The sequence below is a fragment of the Emys orbicularis genome, chromosome 6, assembly GCF_028017835.1.
Source record: "Emys orbicularis isolate rEmyOrb1 chromosome 6, rEmyOrb1.hap1, whole genome shotgun sequence".
Taxonomy (NCBI): domain Eukaryota; kingdom Metazoa; phylum Chordata; order Testudines; family Emydidae; genus Emys; species Emys orbicularis.
In genome coordinates this window covers 13,510,139-13,528,506 of record NC_088688.1, presented here as the reverse complement: position 1 = coordinate 13,528,506, position 18,368 = coordinate 13,510,139, and the positions used below count along the sequence as shown (strand labels likewise).

Below are 18,368 nucleotides of genomic sequence, written 5' to 3'. Positions count from 1 at the left end.
ATCACTGCTTTTGCAAAGTTGCAGGGGAGTTTCAGAAAAACCTTCCTTCACATCTCTTCGCCTGTGGAACAATCTTTCAAGTAAAGTGGTGGGTGGGAGCCTATTATTCAGTACACCTAAAACTAGTGTTTGTACAAACACATAATGGTTATGTTGGGGAACAATCCTGCATCATCAGGGAGTTAGATAAGAAAATGAGACCTGATTAATTGAAATCAAATAGCCTTCATGGCTGCTGCAAGAGTGGCAGACTGTTTTCTTCCCCATGTTCCCTGGTTGCTGGTAGGGATGTAAAATATTAAGCGGTTAACGGGTAAGTAGTAGTCTAACCGTTAACCCCCACAACCGTTAGCCCCATGCGCGTGGGTCTTGACCAGGTTCTGGCAAGAGGTGATTATGGCAACCAGGAAAGGGTGGGCATCATCCCCGTCTTAAAGGGGCCGGGTCAATATTAACACACTAGCCCAGCAGGGTTTTCTCCCCGGGGGCTTCGCGGGGAGGAGGGGGCACGGCCAGCCAGGCAGGGTGTACACGTTTGGCCATGGGGGTTGGAAGGGGCTGCGGGCCCCGTCAGGGGGGTAAAGTCATCCCTGGCTTCTCCCTGTGCCATTGGAAGGGGTTTGGCTGCAGAGGTGGTCAGCACGCTGGTAAGGGAAGCTGCTGCTGGCGTGGCATGGAGTGTATGCGGAGGCCACATTGGGACAACTAGGTACCTGGGGCTCCTCTCCCTTTTCCTGGGTACTGAGGATGCGAGGGAGGTACTGGGCCCCCTCAACTGCCCTAGGCTCTCCTGGCTAGGCCTGTTGTGTCACCCCCAGTATGAGCTCAGCTGCCCGTCCCATCTGTCAGGGACATGGGGGGGAGGGGAGATGCGCCATCCTCGGAACAAAGGTCCTACCTGAAATGGAGAGAGGCCTGCATGTGAGGCCCGAATCGGTTAACTGTTTAATCTATTAAATAGGTTATCTTTTAAAACAATATTTACATCACTAATTGCTGGGGTGGGAGGCTGCTTCTACCCTCTATCCTTGTTTGTCAGTGGAATGCAGTAGTGAGGACCTCCTTCGGGCTGGCTTCCCCCCTCAGGTGGTGTCAGATTTTTTTTCCTCCCCTCTCTCTACACAACCTCCTTGGAGTCCCAAGACCTGGCTGGAGGGAAGGCACAGACCTAGTTTATCCTTTTTAATACAAATAGATTGTTTTGGTTACAAGTGCTTTGTTCTTGTACTACATGGGTAGTGTAGTAATGAGAAACTTAAGAGTCTCGAAAGTAACTAGAGATGTTGGAGCAGGTCTGTCCTTTTTTTCCTATGTGATAGATTGGGGTGTGAGATTTTGTTTCCCCTCCAACCCCCGCCCCCTCCCTCTCTCTCAATGGACTCTTTTTTTTTTTTTTTTCTTTTCCCCCCAACAGGGACTTCTTGCCAGGGGGCAGGAGGGATTACACAGTCCAAGTTCAGCTAAGGTGATTAAAGGTTTTTCTTACATTAAGTTTGTACTTCATTATTTTAATTCAAGTATATTTTAACATATATAAATAGTTTTCTGAGTGTAACATCACTTAAAAATGAAATTTCTCTTTTGGAAATAGGTTATGCCTAGCAGAGACTAGCTGCCCTCAAGAAGATAACTATCCTAATAGTTTGTGCATTAAAGTAAATGGGAAGTTATTTCCATTGCCGGTAAGTTATTGAAATTCTATTCAATATGTAGCTTTTGCTGGTAGATTAGTTTGCTTAAAGTCTAAAGTGGGGGAGAAAAAGGGCCTGACTCTTTTCAAAAATATGCTCACAAATTTATGCCTAATTTGCCTGTGTAGTTACTGATCTGTACATCGGGCATTTGCAGGCACTGATGATCACTAAGACACCCATGCTAATATTTAGCATTTTACACGTTAAAAGTACTATGTAGATATTAATTATTTTGGTCCATTTGTGACAAAGACAAATTGCAGCATAAAGATTCTTCTTAAATAGCTGTGGGGATATAGCAATATTCACGGTGAGGATGAAGGACAGACACATACTAGGGCTTCAAACATTGCCAATAGTGGTGGAGCCAAACAATGTTAACAACCGTAGGAAACTTTTTGCAAAATCTCCCTAGCACAGAGAAGGCTAATGTGAGATTCATTTCTATGGGCAGGTGTTTTCATAACAATTAACATTTGGGCAAGGTTGTGACTCGTATGCACTAGAACTCTGAAGCTTGAGGGTAGATGAAAAGGGAGGAGAACTTTACCCATTTACAGATAATCTTTGTACAGGTCTGTAAAGCTGTACAGAACTTTTCTATCCTGATAACAGTTTCAGGACAGAGCATGTAACTTGATGCGTACCCAGTCACTAGACGGAAGTAAAGGTCTCTTTGCTAGTGATTACAAGACGCTTTATTGGGGTGGGAGAGAAGGGTAAGTAACTAAATGATTTGTGATGGCAAAATACAAAAGGAATGCCAAAAACTAACTTCAGAAAACAATATTTTTAACTTGGTATAAAAACTTCTGTTTTCCAAAAACCTTGTAATGGTGTCTCTTCAGTAGATTTCAGAGTACAGTCGGAGTTTGACCAGAGTACAGTCTAAAATTTTAGAGAAACACTTCTTTTCTTCCTTATTGCAGGGATATGCTCCACCACCAAAAAATGGGATTGAGCAGAAGCGACCTGGCCGCCCATTGAATATTACATCTCTAGTTAGATTATCATCAGCAGTGCCAAACCAGATCTCCATTTCTTGGGCATCTGAAATTGGAAAGGTAAACTATGTTCTTTGTAGTATGAGAGTAACCTCACTCAGTATTACTCCTTTCCCCTCTTGATTGTTGCAGGCAAGAGATGTGCTAACATAAATTGCCTGTACTCCTTCACTATAAAGATTTCAACTCTCTTCCCATCCAGTAGCTTGCTAGGAAGAAAACATTTATTTTAGAAGCTTAATAAAAAGCTAAACAGTTTGCAAGAACGTAGGGCTTGCAGAAAAGTTCCATAGGGCGTGCGCATGATTAATGACTATAAGAGAAATCCTGGTGCCATTGAAGTCAATGGCAAAACTCCAATGAGTTCAGCAGTGCCAGCATTTCACCTGAAACTTATTAAAGTAAAACAATAATGTAAAAGGCTTTAGAATTGCTTCAGAGAACAATTTTTTATTTTTCACTGTTTGTAGTGAGATGAAGAATAATAAAAATGAGTAGTAATGAGAGGAACTTGCCATTTCCTAACTTGATGATCTAGTTTGTGACAAAGAAAATGCTCTGTAGCATGAGTCTTCTATAGGCAGTTGGCCATTAAGATCACTAAGAGAAGTCCGGGGGCACAGGAGCAAACATTTTGAAAATGACCAGACGTGCCTTGTCTCCAGCCACCCTCATGCAGACATGTGTGGGAGTTGCCTATTTTCTACCTAAATGCTGTTCATTTATAAGTAAAATTGGTTTCATAAAAACATTCATTTCACAATTAAGTTAATGTTTAAAATCAAATTTACACAAATTAAGAAGGAAGCTACTGTATATCTGGGGTCAGGCTTGGGTTATGCGGGATTACAAGTGTCGGTTACAGGGTTCATAATACATACATACATACATACACATACACATAGTACATAACCAGCATAGACCCAGATTGGGGTGCGGGAGTTTCTAAAATGTTACTACAACTGATGCTAAACATATCAAGCCATCTGCATAGCAACATGGATTGCTGCAGATGCATCAATGCGGTATTCTCTCTGCATTGGTTGCCAAGGCTCCTTTGTGCAAGGTGCGAAGTACTCTGACACTGAAGCCTATGGGATTACTTATAAGATGTAATATAAGCACACGGTGAAGTGCTTTGCTAGATCCAAGTCAGAGTGCTCAGCATCTTGCAGGATTGAGCCCTGAATTCAGTAGTCTGGTTCAGGGTCTCTGTCCTGAAATTGGAAACCTTTCATGGTATTGGTCCCAGCTTCTGAGAGATCCCCTCTCCCTCAGTGATCATAACCTCCCACAATAGCTACATTCACCAGTGATAAATCTGTTAACTGGTAGTGGAAGCCTCGTGAATGCAGAACTTTCACAGGAGCTGGATCTATATTGTGGAACTTGTGCCTGCAAGAGATAAGTATGATCCAGACTGCTTTAGAACTCATTCAACCCTCCCTCTCCCCCCCCCCCCCCCCCCCCCCCCCCCCCCCCCCACACACACACACACACACACACACACACACACACACACACACCTTCCCTCAGTCTCCTCACATGCAGGTAGACAACTTTTGTGCACTCAGATATAACTATTCCTCCAACAGGTTTCAAAGGAAGAAATGTTGTTTTCATTTCTATTTTTAAATACTTAGGAGTGTTTCTGTGTTTAAATAGTTATATTGTTATATTATATATATATTATTATTATATTGTAATATAATAGTTATATTGCATCACAGGAAGGTAATAGGTGTGACCACACCTGAAATAGTGTGCTCTGTTCTGAGTTTGACCAAAAAGATGGTGACAAATTGGAGGGCGTTCAGAGGAGAGCATCTAAAGTTATGAGGCCAAGAGTGCTTAATTTGCAGGAAGAGTGAGTTAAATATTGTTTCATTCATTTGAGTGACAGTTGTGTGGGATATGCCTTTTAACATTGACAGGGTGTAAATAACAAGAACAGGTGGAGGTGTTATTTGACATAGTAAAAGGAAGTATAACTGGGAGTACAGGGTTGAAGGTAAGAAGGGGAAAACTTAGGTTAAATCGGGAAAAATTTCTGATGGTGAGATCTGTAGTACTGAGGAATAGTCTTTCAGGTGAAGTACTGGCATCCAGTTCTTCTAATCCAATTTAGACTATGCAAGATATTAATAACTGTTGTGACGGGTTGGATCACAGAAACCCCCTTGGGAGCTGCCACCCAATGTGCAAAGACTACCCCTGCTTCTGTTTTCCCTGCCAGCTCAGGACTCCAGCACCCTGTCTTGCTGAATTAGACACTCCAGTCCACTTCAACACAGACCCAGGGTGTGAATCACTTGTCCCAAAGCTGCAAGTTTACCTGAAAACAGCTCATAGAAGTGTGCTTGTCTTTAGCACTCAGATGCCCAACTCCCAATGGGGTCTAAACCCAGATAAATCCGTTTTACCCTGCATAAAGCTTATGCAGAGTAAACTCATAAATTGTTCGCCCTCTATAACACTGATAGAGAGATATGCACAGTTGTTTGCTCCCCCAGGTATTAATACATACTCTGAGTAAGTTACTAAATAAAAAGTGATTTTATTAAATACAGACAGTAGGATTTAAGTGGTTCCAAGTAGTAACAGACAGAACAAAGTAAGTCACCAAGCAAAATAAAATAAAATGCGCAAATCTATGTCTAATCAAACTAAATACAGATAATCTCACCCTCAGAGATGCTTCAGTAAGTTTTTCTCAGACTGGACACCTTCCAGGCCTGGGCACAATTCTTTCCCCTGGTACAGCTCTTGTTCCAGCTTAGGTGTTAGCTAGGGGATTCTCCATGATGGCTCCTCTCCCTCTCTCTCTTCTGTTCCACCCCTTTATATATCTTTTGCATAAGGCGGGAACCCTTTGTCCCTCCGGGTTTCCACCCCCCCTCACTGGAAAAGCACCAGGTTAAAGATGGATTCCAGTTCAGGTGACATGATCACATGTCACTGCAAGACTTCATTACTCACTTGCCAGCACACACATATACAGGGAGACTCACAGGTAAACAGCCATCTGCAGACAATGGTCCTGGTTAATGGGAGTCATCAAGATTCCAAACCATCATTAATGGCCCACACTTTACATAATTACAATAGGCCCTCAGAGTTACATTTTATATTTCTAGTTTTAGATACAAGAGTGGTACATTTATACAAATCAGATGATCATACTCAGTAGATTATAAGCTTTGTAATGATACCTTACAAGAGACCTTTTGCATGAAGCATATCCCAGTTACGTTACATTCACTTATTACCGTATTTTCTCTAAAACTATCCCAGTTACATTATATTGACTTATTATCAAGTTTTTATAAAACCATATAGTCTGCACAACGTAACAACTGTATTATAGAGAACTATTGCATACTGGAGGGAGGATAGACGAAATTAAATAATCTATCTGTACATTATTACTTTTTCCCAGAAGCAAACTCCCGTCTTGAGCTCTGATCCACTCTACTACTGGTATTGGAGATGTCTAGACGTAATATTACTCTCCTGCAGTTGTTCACTTGGGAGCCTGCTAAAGAGACGTGGGAGAAAGTAATAGTGTTAGTATTAGTCTGAAATGTGCACTAATATGATTATGTGGGCAGGCATGTGCTTTTATATAAATAGTTTTATATTCTGTTTTGGGTCACATTTTGAGATACCTACCATAAAACTGGCACACATGACTTGACATCTGGCCAAGTTCTCTGCTGGTGTAAGAGGGTGGAACTTTATGAAGAGGTGCACTGTCTTGAACCAACTGTGAATTTATCCCACTGATTGCAATAGCTTCAGACTTTGGTCAGCAAACTAATAAATAGCTTTACTTAGGAAGAAATTCCATTTCTGCACCATCATTAATCTATAAAAATATTTCAAAAAGGTGTGACCATTTGTTTTATTGAACTAACAGAGAATTGATTTACATTTAATTCTGCTAGCATAGTTTATAATCTTACTGTATTGTGAGGTATGTCGGTTACTGCATGAAATAAAACTGGTTGTTTTTTGTTTTGTTTTTTGTTTTCAAATAAAAGGCAGGGAAACTCTCATCCTTAATCATATTTTTCTTCCTTTGTAGAATTACTCCATGTCTGTATATCTTGTTCGGCAGCTCACGTCAGCCATGCTTTTGCAGAGGTTAAAAATGAAAGGTATCAGAAACCCAGACCATTCCAGAGCACTAAGTAAGTTGGTTGAATTTTTCTACTTTTGTTGCTTTTTAATCTAGAATTGGTGAAAGGTACCAGATTTACAGCATGCAGATTTACAGAAGTCTTCTATCCCCAGGAGAGAGAGAGAGAGAGAGAGCTTGCACTGCTTTTGCTCATTCCAGACCATGAGGGGAACACCTACTCAGTGTCTGGACTCTCTCCTGATATTGCTAAGAGCACCTCTGCAGTGGTGGGCTGTAAAATGTAGCACTTCTGTTGACATCAATATCCATTAATCTCTCCACATGTATGAGGTGCCGTTCACCTTCCTGTGAAGTGTAAAGACTTTTTTGGAGGCCCCCTTCAAAGGTTGTATTTGATTCAGCCTATATATAGGTTAGGGCCCGCTCCTGCAAACACCATTGTGCTTAGTGCTAACTGCTGTGGGTCATCAGTGGGATTACTCTTGATGGCAGTGAGTACTCTGCCTGCCAGTGTTTGCAGGATTGGGCCTAAAACTAGGAAATCAATGCAAATTTGATACTTGCTGTGAGCAAATTTCCCAGCTTCTCAATTTAGACAACTTTACATGAAAATTAAGCAATATATTAATGAGTATCATAGAATCATAGAATATCAGGTTGGAAGGGACCTCAGGAGGTCATCTAGTCCAATCCCCTGCTCAAAGCAGGACCAATTCCCAACTAAATCATCCCAGCCAGGGCTTTGTCAAGCCTGACCTTAAAAACCTCTAAGGAAGGAGATTCCACCACCTCCCTAGGTAACCCATTCCAGTGCTTCACCACCCTCCTAGTGAAAAAGTTTTTCCTAATATCCAACCTAAACCTCCCCCACTGCAACTTGAGACCATTACTCCTTGTTCTGTCATCTGGTACCACTGAGAACAGTCTAGATCCATCCTCTTTGGAACCCCCTTTCAGGTAGTTGAAAGCAGCTATCAAATCCCCCCTCATTCTTCTCTTCCGCAGACTAAACAATCCCAGTTCCCTCAGCCTCTCCTCATAAGTCATGTGCTCCAGCCCCCTAATCATTGAGTAGATACTCAAACACCTGAGTGGCGAGAATGGCATTTTTAATAATGGTTATGTAATGTAATTTAAATTGTGTTTTTCATTGTACTAGTTAAAGAAAAGCTGACGGCTGATCCTGATAGCGAAATTGCCACAACCAGTTTGCGGGTATCTCTGATGTGTCCTGTAAGTAAAGTTGTGAAGTATAATATGCAATTAAGTTTTTATTTTTTATTTTTTTTGGGGGTGGGGGGGAATCATTCTTTATTTTTGTTCATCTTAAATTCAAAGTTGGATTATTGTAAAAAGGACCCACAACTCAGAACTTTGTAAAATAGCTTTTACTGTTAGAGGAATTTCTATAATATAATAAGTGGTATTTTTTTTAAATACAAACAGTAGTCAACAAGTTAAAGCATAAAAGTGCTGTGAGAGCATCCAGTGCAACATACTTGATCATGTGTACCTCTCAAGACCTTTTAAACAGGAGAGGAAGTATTGTTATCCCCATCCCCTCCCCCCCCCGCCCTTTTTTTTTTTTTTTTTTTTTAAGAGAGGGTGAAACTGAGGCATTAAAAATTGACATGACTTGTCCAGAGTTTCTCAGCAGATAAATGGCAGAGCTGGGACTAGAGTTTAGATCCCCTGATTCAAATGTCCGTCCTACTATACCAAACTACCACCTTTTTATAAGAATAAGCCAACTCTTGACCACTTTGACACTGAATGTCATAAGACCTACAAACTGAAGCATAAGACCTACAAATAACTTTGGGATTCTCTTTGAGCCTGTTTAGATTGAAATAATGCTGCAAGTCTGTAGTAGTGTTGTCAAGGCTGTATCCCCACTTTGAACTTTAGGGTACAAATGTAGGGGCCTGCATGGGGACTTCTAAGCTTAACTACCAGCTTAGTTCTGGTCCGCTGCCACCATTCCCTACCCTGGGAAGCTTTTAGAAACTTTTCACCAATTCCCTGGTGAATACAGATCCAAACTCCTTGGATCTTAAACAAGGAGAAATTGACCCTTCCCCCCCCTCCTTCCTTTCACCAACTCCTGGTGAATACAGATCCAAACCCCCTTGGATCTTAAAACAAGGAGAAATTGACCCTTCCCCCCTCCTTCCTTTCACCAACTCCTGGTGAAAACAGATCCAAACCCCCTTGGATCTTAAAACAAGGAGAAATTGACCCTTCCCCCCTCCTTCCTTTCACCAACTCCTGGTGAAAACAGATCCAAACCCCCTTGGATCTTAAAACAAGGAGAAATCAATCAGGTTCTTAAAAAGAAGGCTTTTAATTAAAGAAAAAGGTAAAAATCATCTCTGTAAAATCAGTATGGAAAATAGCTTTACAGGGTAATCAAACTTAAAGAGCTCAAAGGACCCCCCTCTGTCTTAGGTTCAAAGTACAGCAAACAAAGATAAACACTCTAGTAAAAGGTACATTTACAAGTTGAGAAAATAAAGTAAAACTAAGACGCCTTGCCTGGCTTTTTACTTACAAGTTTGAAATAAGAGAGACTTGTTTAGAAAGATGGGGAGAACCTGGATTGATGTCTGGTCCCTCTCAGTCCCAAGAGCGAACAACCCCTTAAAAACAAAGAGCACACACAAAAGCCTTTTTTCCCCCCCCCAAGATTTGAAAGTATCTTGTCCCCTTATTGGTCCTTTGGGTCAGGTGTCAGCCAGGTTACCCGAGCTTCTTAACCCTTTACAGGTAAAAGGATTTTGGAGTCTCTGGCCAGGAGGGATTTTAGTACTGTACACAGGAGAGCTGTTACCCTTCCCTTTATAGTTCTGACAAGTGTAATCTTTTAACAAAAACAAGATGCCTGGGAGTCAAAACTCATAGGTTTTATTCCCAGCTCAGTCACAAATCTGTTTGTGTGACTGTGACCAGCTAAGTGATCGGCTTTGTTCTTCAGTTTACCCATATAAAGTGGGTATAATACCAATTCAGAAGTCAGACTTCACTAATCCGTGTTCATAAAGCACGTTGAGATCCTGGGATAAAAGGTACAAAATATTATGAATGCTTCAAGCATTTTACTGTAACAAAATCATAGCAATAGAACACTGACATAGGGCCAGCACAATCTGCTATTAAAAACGCCTCTGCTGGGCCTTGACATTTAGAGGCAAAACCGATGTCTCTGTGAATGAGACAATCCTGTATTCTTTCTGCACATACAACTCCTGTTGATTTTGATAGGATTTATGGACATACCAGGACTTTGGGATTGGGCATTTATTTACCAGCAGGAAACCATTCTTATCCTGTGACTGGTTTATTTCATTGTTATCTCCGAAAATGTATTTTGGTTCCCTCTTGTCTGTCATGCTGATATTTGTTTCTATTGCATCTCCTGCAGCTGGGAAAAATGAGACTGACAATCCCATGCCGTGCTGTTACCTGCACACATCTGCAATGTTTTGATGCTGCTCTTTACCTACAAATGAATGAAAAGAAGCCCACCTGGATTTGTCCTGTCTGTGACAAAAAGGCAGCTTATGAGAGTCTAATATTAGATGGGTAAGAGACTGAGTTTGTCATTTACCTTTTTTTACAGTAGTTCTGTATTTTAGAATATGAATACAGCAAGTACAAACCTATGCTATGGTTTCAAAATTGAGATTTGCAGTTTCTGGCTATCTTATTTCAATGTTAACTTATTTCCTTGAATATTCAGAGATGTCAAGGCCAGAAGGGACCATTTTATGATCATCTAAAATGACCTCCTACATAACACCAGACCATAGAGCTCCCTCCAGTAATTCCTGCCTCAAACTTCTGTTTGAGCTATAGCAGATCTCTTAGAAGCAGATCTCTTAGAAACACATCAGTCTTGATTTAGACTTCAAGTGATGGAGAATCCACCATGTCACTAGGTGTTTACATAGGCAGGCTGTACTTCTGAAATCTTTTTATGGAGTTGGACTGTAAAATATTCTGTAACTGCTTAAATCAGTGTCAAGCATTTATTCCAAGGCTCTAACTTTATCTTTAATCCCTATTACTCCCCTGAAAAGGTTCATAAATACCAGTAATGCTCCCCAGGTGGAGTGGGTGCTGGATGTGGTATTCTGAACAGGCTTGAAATCCATAGAGCAGGACAGCTGCAGTGGTGTGATTGTAGAGTAATGTTTCAGAGGGGTAGCCGTGTTAGTCTGGATCTGTAAAAAGTGACAGAGTCCTGTGGCACCTTATAGACTAACAGAAGTATTGGAGCATACGCTTTTTATGGGTGAATACCCACTTCATCGTACGCATGTGGTGGAAATTTCCAGAGGCAGGTATAAATATGCAGGCAAGAATCAGTCTAGAGATAACGAGGTTAGCTCAATCAGGGAGGATGAGGCCCTCTTCTAGCAGTTGAGGTGTGAACACCTAGGGAGGAGAAACTGCTTTTGTAGTTGGCTAGCCATTCCCAGCCATTCAAATGAACTGAAGCTCTGCAGTTTCTCTTTGGAGTCTGGTCCTGAAGTTTTTTTTGCTGTAAGATGGCTACCTTTAAATCTGCTATTGTGTATCCAGGGAGGTTGAAGTGTTCTCCTACAGGTTTTTGTATATTGCCATTCCTAATATCTGACTTGTGTCCATTTATCCTTTTACGTAGAGATGTACATAGCAGAGGGGCATTGCTGGCACATGATGACGTAATACTACATTGGTGGACGTGCAAGTGAATGAACCGGTGATGTTGTGACTGATCTGGTTAGGTCCTGTGATGGTGTCGCTGGTGTAAATATGTGGGCAGAATTGGCATCGAGGTTTGTTGCATGGATTGGTTCCTGAGTTAGTTACTATGGTGCGGTGTGTGGTTGCTGGTGAGAATATGCTTAAGGTTGGCAGGTTGTCTGTGGGCGAGGACTGGTCTGCCTCCCAAGGGCTGTGAAAGCGAGGGATCGTTGTCTGGGATGGGTTGTAGATCACTGATGATGCGTTGGAGAGGTTTTAGCTGAGGACTCTAGGTGATGGCCAGTGGAGTTCTGTTGGTTTCTTTCTTGGGCTTGTCTTGCAGCAGGAGGCTTCTGGGTACACATCTGGCTCTGTTGATTTGTTTCCTTATTTCCTCATGTGGGTATTGTAGTTTTAAGAATGCTTGGTGAAGATCTTGTAGGTGTTGGTCTCTGTCTGAGGGGTTGGAGTAAATGCGGTTATAACCTCAGTGCTTGGCTGTAGACGATGGATCGTGTGGTGTGTCCGGGATGGAAGCTGGAGGCATGAAGGTAGGCATAGCAGTCGGTGGGTTTTCGGTATAGGGTGGTGTTAACGTGACCATCACTTATTTGTACCGTGGTGTCTAGGAAGTGGACCTCCCGTGTAGATTGGTCCAGGCTGAGGTTGATGGTGGGGTGGAAGCTGTTGAAATCGTGGCGGAATTCTTCCAGAGTCTCCTTCCCATGGGTCCAGATGATGAAGATGTCATCAATGTAGCGTAGGTAGAGAAGGGGCGTGAGTGGATGAGAGCTGAGGAAGCGTTGTTCCAGGTCAGCCATAAAAATGTTGGCATATTGTGGGGCCATGCGGGTGCCCATAGTGGTGCTACTGGTCTGGAGGTATATATTGTCACCAAATTTGAAATACTTGTGTGTGAGGATGAAGTCACAGAGCTCAGCAACCAGTTGTGCTGTGGCATCATCAGGGATACTGTTCCTGACAGCTTGTATTCCATCTGTGTGTGGGATGTTTGTGTAGAGAGCCTCCACATCCATGGTGGCTAGGATGGTGTTTTCTGGAAGATCACCAATGCATTGTAGTTTTCTCAGGAAATCAGTGGTGTCACGGAGATAGCTGGGAGTGCTGGTGGTGTAGGGTCTAAGTAGAGAGTCCACATATCCAGACAGTCCTTCAGTGAGAGTGCCAATTCCAGAGATGATGGGGCGTCCAGGGTTTCCAGGTTTGTGGATCTTGAGTAGTAGATAGAATAACCCCGGTCGGGCCTCTAAGGGTATGTTGATTTGTTCCTGTGTTAGTGTAGGGAGTGTCCTGAGTAGATGGTGCAGTTTCTTAGTATATTCCTCGGTGGGATCTGAGGAAAGTGGCCTGTAGAATTTGGTATTGGAGAGTTGTCTGGCAACCTCCTTTTGGTAGTCAGACCTGTTCATGATGACAACCGCACCTTCTTTATCAGCCTCTTTGATTATAATGTCAGGGTTGGTTCTGAGGCTCTGGATGGCATTGCGTTCTGCACGACTTAAGTTATGAGGCAAGTGATGTTGTTTTTCCAGAATTTCTGCCTGTGCACGTCGACGGAAGCATTCTGTGTATAGGTCCAGACTGTCATTTCGACCCTCAGGAGGAGTCCATGTGGCGTTCTTCTTGTGCTGTTGGTGTGGGGGGTATCTGTGTATCAGTGCGCTGTTCAGTGTTATCTTGAAAGTATTCTTTGAGTCGGAGACGGCGAAAGTAGGCTTCCAGATCACCGCAGAACTGTATCACGTTTGTGGGAGTGGTGGGGCAAAAAGAGAGTCCCCGAGATAGGGCAGACTCTTCTGCCAGGTTGTGTGTGTAGCTGGATAAATTGACGATATTGCTGGGTGAGTTAGGGGTACCACTGTTGTGGCCCCATGTGGCAGGTAGGATTTTAGACTGCTTACGATCTTTTTTTCCTTTGTAGAGAGGTGAAGTGTGTAATGTAGATCTCCTGTCTTATTTTAGTAAAGTCCGTTTGTGTGGAAGGTTGCTTATTTATGAAAGTCTCCAGGTTGGAGAGCTCTCTTTTGATGTTTTCCTGTTTGCTGTATAGGATGCTGATCAGGTGGTTCCTCAGTTTCTTTGATAGTGTAATGTCATACCCCAGGTAAATGAAACTTGTTTTTTTTTCTCCGTAGCTTCCTTGATGCAATTCACACTCCATTATAGCTGGCTTTTAATTTCATCACTTCTGATTTAGCTCAGGACTGTAAACAAAACCAAAGCAACTCAACTTTATTTTCCAGGCTCTTTATGGAAATCCTTAATGAATGTTCAGATGTGGATGAGATTAAATTCCAAGAGGATGGTTCTTGGTGTCCTATGAGGCCTAAGAAGGAAGCTCTGAAAGTGTCCAGTCCTCAGTGTACCAAAATAGAAAGTATGTATATTTGTGTACTGAATATCAAACGGATAAAAATATCTCTAAACGTTATAGACTCTCAGAGGTAACTAGGATAACCCTTTTAGCTACCAGCAGTGAGTTTGGGGGCTTGGTATCCCTTCACCCATTTAGATTTTAAAAGAACATCCCTTTCTCTCTTTAAAAAAACAAACAAAACTATTTCATGTTGATTCTTTTGGGAAATGGACTGTTCATTATCACTGGGAGAGGCACAAGAAGCAATTTGTTCCCCTCTGGTAACACAGAGATGTACTGGATGATCTAGGTCTTTTGGGGCTGGTCTTCACTACAGCGCTAAATTGGCACCACTGCGATTGATTCAGCGGCGTCAATTTAGCGGGTCTGGTGAAGACACAATAAGTTGACGGGAGAGCGCTCTCCCAGCGATATAGCACGGTGTAGATACCGCATGAAGTTGGTGTAAGTTACATCACGCGGGGTCTTTTCACACCCCTGAGTGACGTAACTTACGTCGACTTAAGCGGTAGTGTACATAAGGCCTTTGTGGCTCTCAGTCTTTGGTGCGGGGAGTAGTAATCCCAAGGTTGCTTTTGAATTCTGATTTCCTATATAGAGGCCAAAAGGCCCATGTTTCAGTTAAGTACAGTAGAATTTGAGAAGCTATTCATACCACAAATGGAAACGGCTGATGTTAACATTGCTTAAACAATCATGCTTCTCCTTTAGGTTCCACTATTGTCAGCAAACCATGTTCTGTGACAGTGGCCAATGAGGTAAACAAGAAGAAAGTAGATGTTATCGACTTGACAAGAGAAAGCTCTTCTGATGAAGAGGAAGATCCTCCTGCCAAAAGGAAATGCATATTTATGTCTGAAACACCAGGAAGCCCAACCAAAGGGTTTGTTAATTTTAAAGTTAGTTGTTGTTCTGTAATGTCTCAGATAAGCTAACATGTGGATGGACTTGTAAATATCTCTTCTGGATGCAGTTCCAAATTTCCACATCAGAACTTCTGTTAGGTTACTTCTTGCAGAAAGCTGTATTAATATATGGTATCTTTGTACAGGTGATTATTTTATATAGTTTTACATCACACGGAGATTTGCCCTCACTTGTTGTGTATGCAAGAATGTACTCCCTTGATGTGATAGCTGTGGCAGAGGGGGTCCCCAGTGCAAAATGCTAATGCATTCCTGCTAAACTAGCTTTCATTTAAGGGTTGAAAATACCACAAATAGTAAAGGGGGCCTGCATCCTGAAATCCTATAGTGCTGTTTCATTGATATGCTGAAGTCCAGCATGTCAGCCTTGGAAGGGAAACACTGTACTGTGTTGAATCAACTCCTAGATTTTTCCTTCCAAAGTCTGCATGCAGCTGAATTTCTTAAACCTGATCATCAGCCAGAAGAGAGACAGAAAACACTGTGTGTGTGAGAGAGGAGAGTTAAGTGGGATAGAAGAAGCAATGGGAGTTAAGGACCCCCCAAAAAACCACAAAACCCAACTCCAGAAGATTGGCAGAGATGGCAAAAAGCCATCCTGCTAAAAACAAGGAGGCCATATTCATTCCGGGATACAATTCTGTTGCTTTAATAGAGTTACAAGGGGGATGGATTTTGTTCAGTGGCTTTTGTCAGGCCCTGTCAGAAGTGCCACTTCCTAAAAGTTCTCTTATCTCATCATCCCCCTGTTTTTCCCAGCTAGACACAGGATTCCCAACTTCGAGTGAAATTACTTACCGTTACCAACATTTTTCTCTTCTGGGTCCCTCCCATTTTTTATATCACTCAGCAACAGTCCCTGACTACATCTTCCCATCAGGGCATTTCAGTTGGAGTACTTTGGGGGCCTGAGAGACCTTTAGATACTCATCTAAAGAAGGGGAGTACAGTAACTCGCTTAACGTTGTAGTTATGTTCCTGAAAAATGCGACTTTAAGCGAAACAATGTTAAGCGAAGCCAATTTCCCCATAAGAATTAATGTAAATGGGGGGAGGGAAATTTTTTTTCACAGACAAAAAACTATATTATGTATACATATACGCACAGTATACGTTTTAAACAATTTAATGCTGTACACAGCAATGATGATTGTGAAGCTTGGTTGAGGTGGTGAAGTTAGAGGATGGAAGAGGATGGGATATTTCCCAGGGAATGCTTTACTGGTAAATGATGAACTAGCATTCGGCTGAGCCCTCAAGGGTTAACACATTGTTAATGTAGCCTCACACTTTACAAGGCAGCACGAATGGAGGGAGGGGAGACAGCATGGCAGACAGAGACACACACACACCCTGTGTGTGAGAGAGAGAGAGAGAGAGAGAGATGCGCATTGCCCCTTTAAGTACGCTTACACCACTCTAAATATATTGCTTTTTTAAGTAGATCAGGAAGTTGAGACAGCAGCTGCAGCCAGCAAGCTCCCTCTGTCCTGCTCTATATGGAGAAGGGGTAAGCAGGGGGGAGGGACACACCCTGACAGCCCCCTTCTTCCCCCCTTCCCCTCCCCCCCACGCACAGCAAGCAGGAGGCTCCTGGGAGCAGTTCCAAGGCAGAGGGCAGGAGCGGCACATGGCAGTGGGGGGAGGGACAGCTGAACTGCTGGCAATTGCTAGCCTGCTGGGCAGCTGCCACACAGGGAACTTAGGAGAGCTGATAGGGGGGCTGCCAGTCCACCCTGGTTCCAAGCCCCCACCAGCTAGCTCCAATGGGCTGCTCTTCCTGCAAGCAGAGGACAAAGCAGGCGGCTGCCAAACAACGTTATAAGGGAGCATTGCGCAATTTTAAACAAGCATGTTCTCTAATTGATCAGCAACTAAACCATGTTAACCGGGACGACTTTAAGTGAGGAGTTACTCTATTGTTAGGCTGATCATTATTAGAGCTGACCATTGCTCCGCCAACCCACTCCAGAGGGTCAACCTTCTGGCATCATTAACTGGTCATGATCAAATTTCCTACATCATCTGAGAGTCACAGCATAGTAGCTCATGTCCTTTCCTCAAGTAAATTCTTCACTTCATGCCCAAAACTTACTTTTCTCCCTTCTGCCACCTGCTGAAGTACTGAGCATGTCCTGTTCACTCTGCAACAACAGGTGTTTACTGCTCTTTGGCAAGTCTATAGTAGAAATTACTTTTCATAGATTTCCAGTGGTGACCCTCTTTGAAGTCCCATCACTTGTTGAGAGCAGCAGGTGAGTCCTGTTGCCAGACTTCTTCCTCTTTCAGTACTGATTGCAAATGTAAATAATTCTAAATATCTTCAGGAAAGAATAGGTTTAATAGTAATGTCAGATGCCAATGACTTCCTTTCATAATGCTGCTGCTGCCACTTTTTGGCATGATGGGTGCAACCAGCCATATGTTTATGTCCTATGTTGGTCTGAAGTATTCCTGTCTGTTTTCTGAGCACAAAAACCTCAGACATGCTTTTGTAGAATTAAGATGTCTCTTAAGCCGTCTTTTTCAGTGTCTAGAAATGTATGCATTCTGGCATGTTTCCTGTGTAAGGTTCTATCACTGACTTGGGGTTACAAAAAGATCTTATTCAAATATTTGAGGGGATAGTTGGCCCAGTGGATTACTGTACTGTCTTGCACCTCTGGAGAGCTGAATTTAACTCTTGCTTTAAGTTGTGAATGAAGATGAGTTTGGTGTTTTCATACCATACATTGGTAAGAGAGGACTGATAAATGCTGGACCAACTTTATGTGGCACTAGAAGTCAGCATTGAGAAACATGGGCATAGCGGTACGTGGGGAAGCTTAAACAAGTGCCAGCTTGTCCTGTTCCTGGCTCCAGTCAGTTCTGTCAGTTCCTCACTTCCCCAGAGTACTTAATTCACTTACAAATGGCCATTTATATTCCTGGATGATAGTGTTATAAATGACTGCAGCACTGTACTTTGTTTTAATGCCAACTTGCTCTTATGTCACAGCTGCTGTTGAGAGCCAAGATACGTTCATGTTATAATGAAGACTGTTATGAAAGAGGAGATTAGAGTGGAGTACTGTGTAGTGAGTAGCCACACTATAGTTGTGTTGTAACATAGTGACCTTGTGAATGAGAATGCACTGTGGTGCAGAATTTCTCTCCTCTTAACTAACAGCCAGATTGTTTGTAATTTCCCATGCTGTTTAAAACAGGGTTCTCATGTATCAGCCATCTACCGTAAGAGTGCCCAGTGTGACAACGGTTGATCCTGCTGCTATTCCTCCTTCATTAACAGACTACTCAGTACCATTCCACCACTCACAAATATCCAGTATGTCGTCAGACTTGCCAGGTAGGTGGTGGTTAATTTTTTTTTTTAACATATTCCAACGCTCTCATTAATAACTAGTGAGGTATTGCCGTACTGAGCACTGCACTGATGCTACATCTAAACCAGAACAGTGCAAGCAGGTCACTAGG

At 42.5% G+C, this 18,368-nt stretch overlaps 1 protein-coding gene across 1 annotated transcript in view; it reads left to right on the top strand.

Moving 5' to 3' along the window:
• The window catches only part of PIAS2 (protein inhibitor of activated STAT 2), a 49,605-nt gene that overhangs the window by 25,330 nt on the left and 5,907 nt on the right, over positions 1-18,368 (top strand). The window contains exons 4-12 of the mRNA XM_065406936.1: positions 1,415-1,465; positions 1,592-1,682; positions 2,624-2,758; positions 6,786-6,891; positions 8,002-8,075; positions 10,264-10,424; positions 13,835-13,968; positions 14,680-14,851; positions 18,101-18,240. Coding sequence (XP_065263008.1) covers positions 1,415-1,465; positions 1,592-1,682; positions 2,624-2,758; positions 6,786-6,891; positions 8,002-8,075; positions 10,264-10,424; positions 13,835-13,968; positions 14,680-14,851; positions 18,101-18,240 — 1,064 coding nt within the window. The remainder of the gene's footprint in view (positions 1-1,414; positions 1,466-1,591; positions 1,683-2,623; positions 2,759-6,785; positions 6,892-8,001; positions 8,076-10,263; positions 10,425-13,834; positions 13,969-14,679; positions 14,852-18,100; positions 18,241-18,368) is intronic.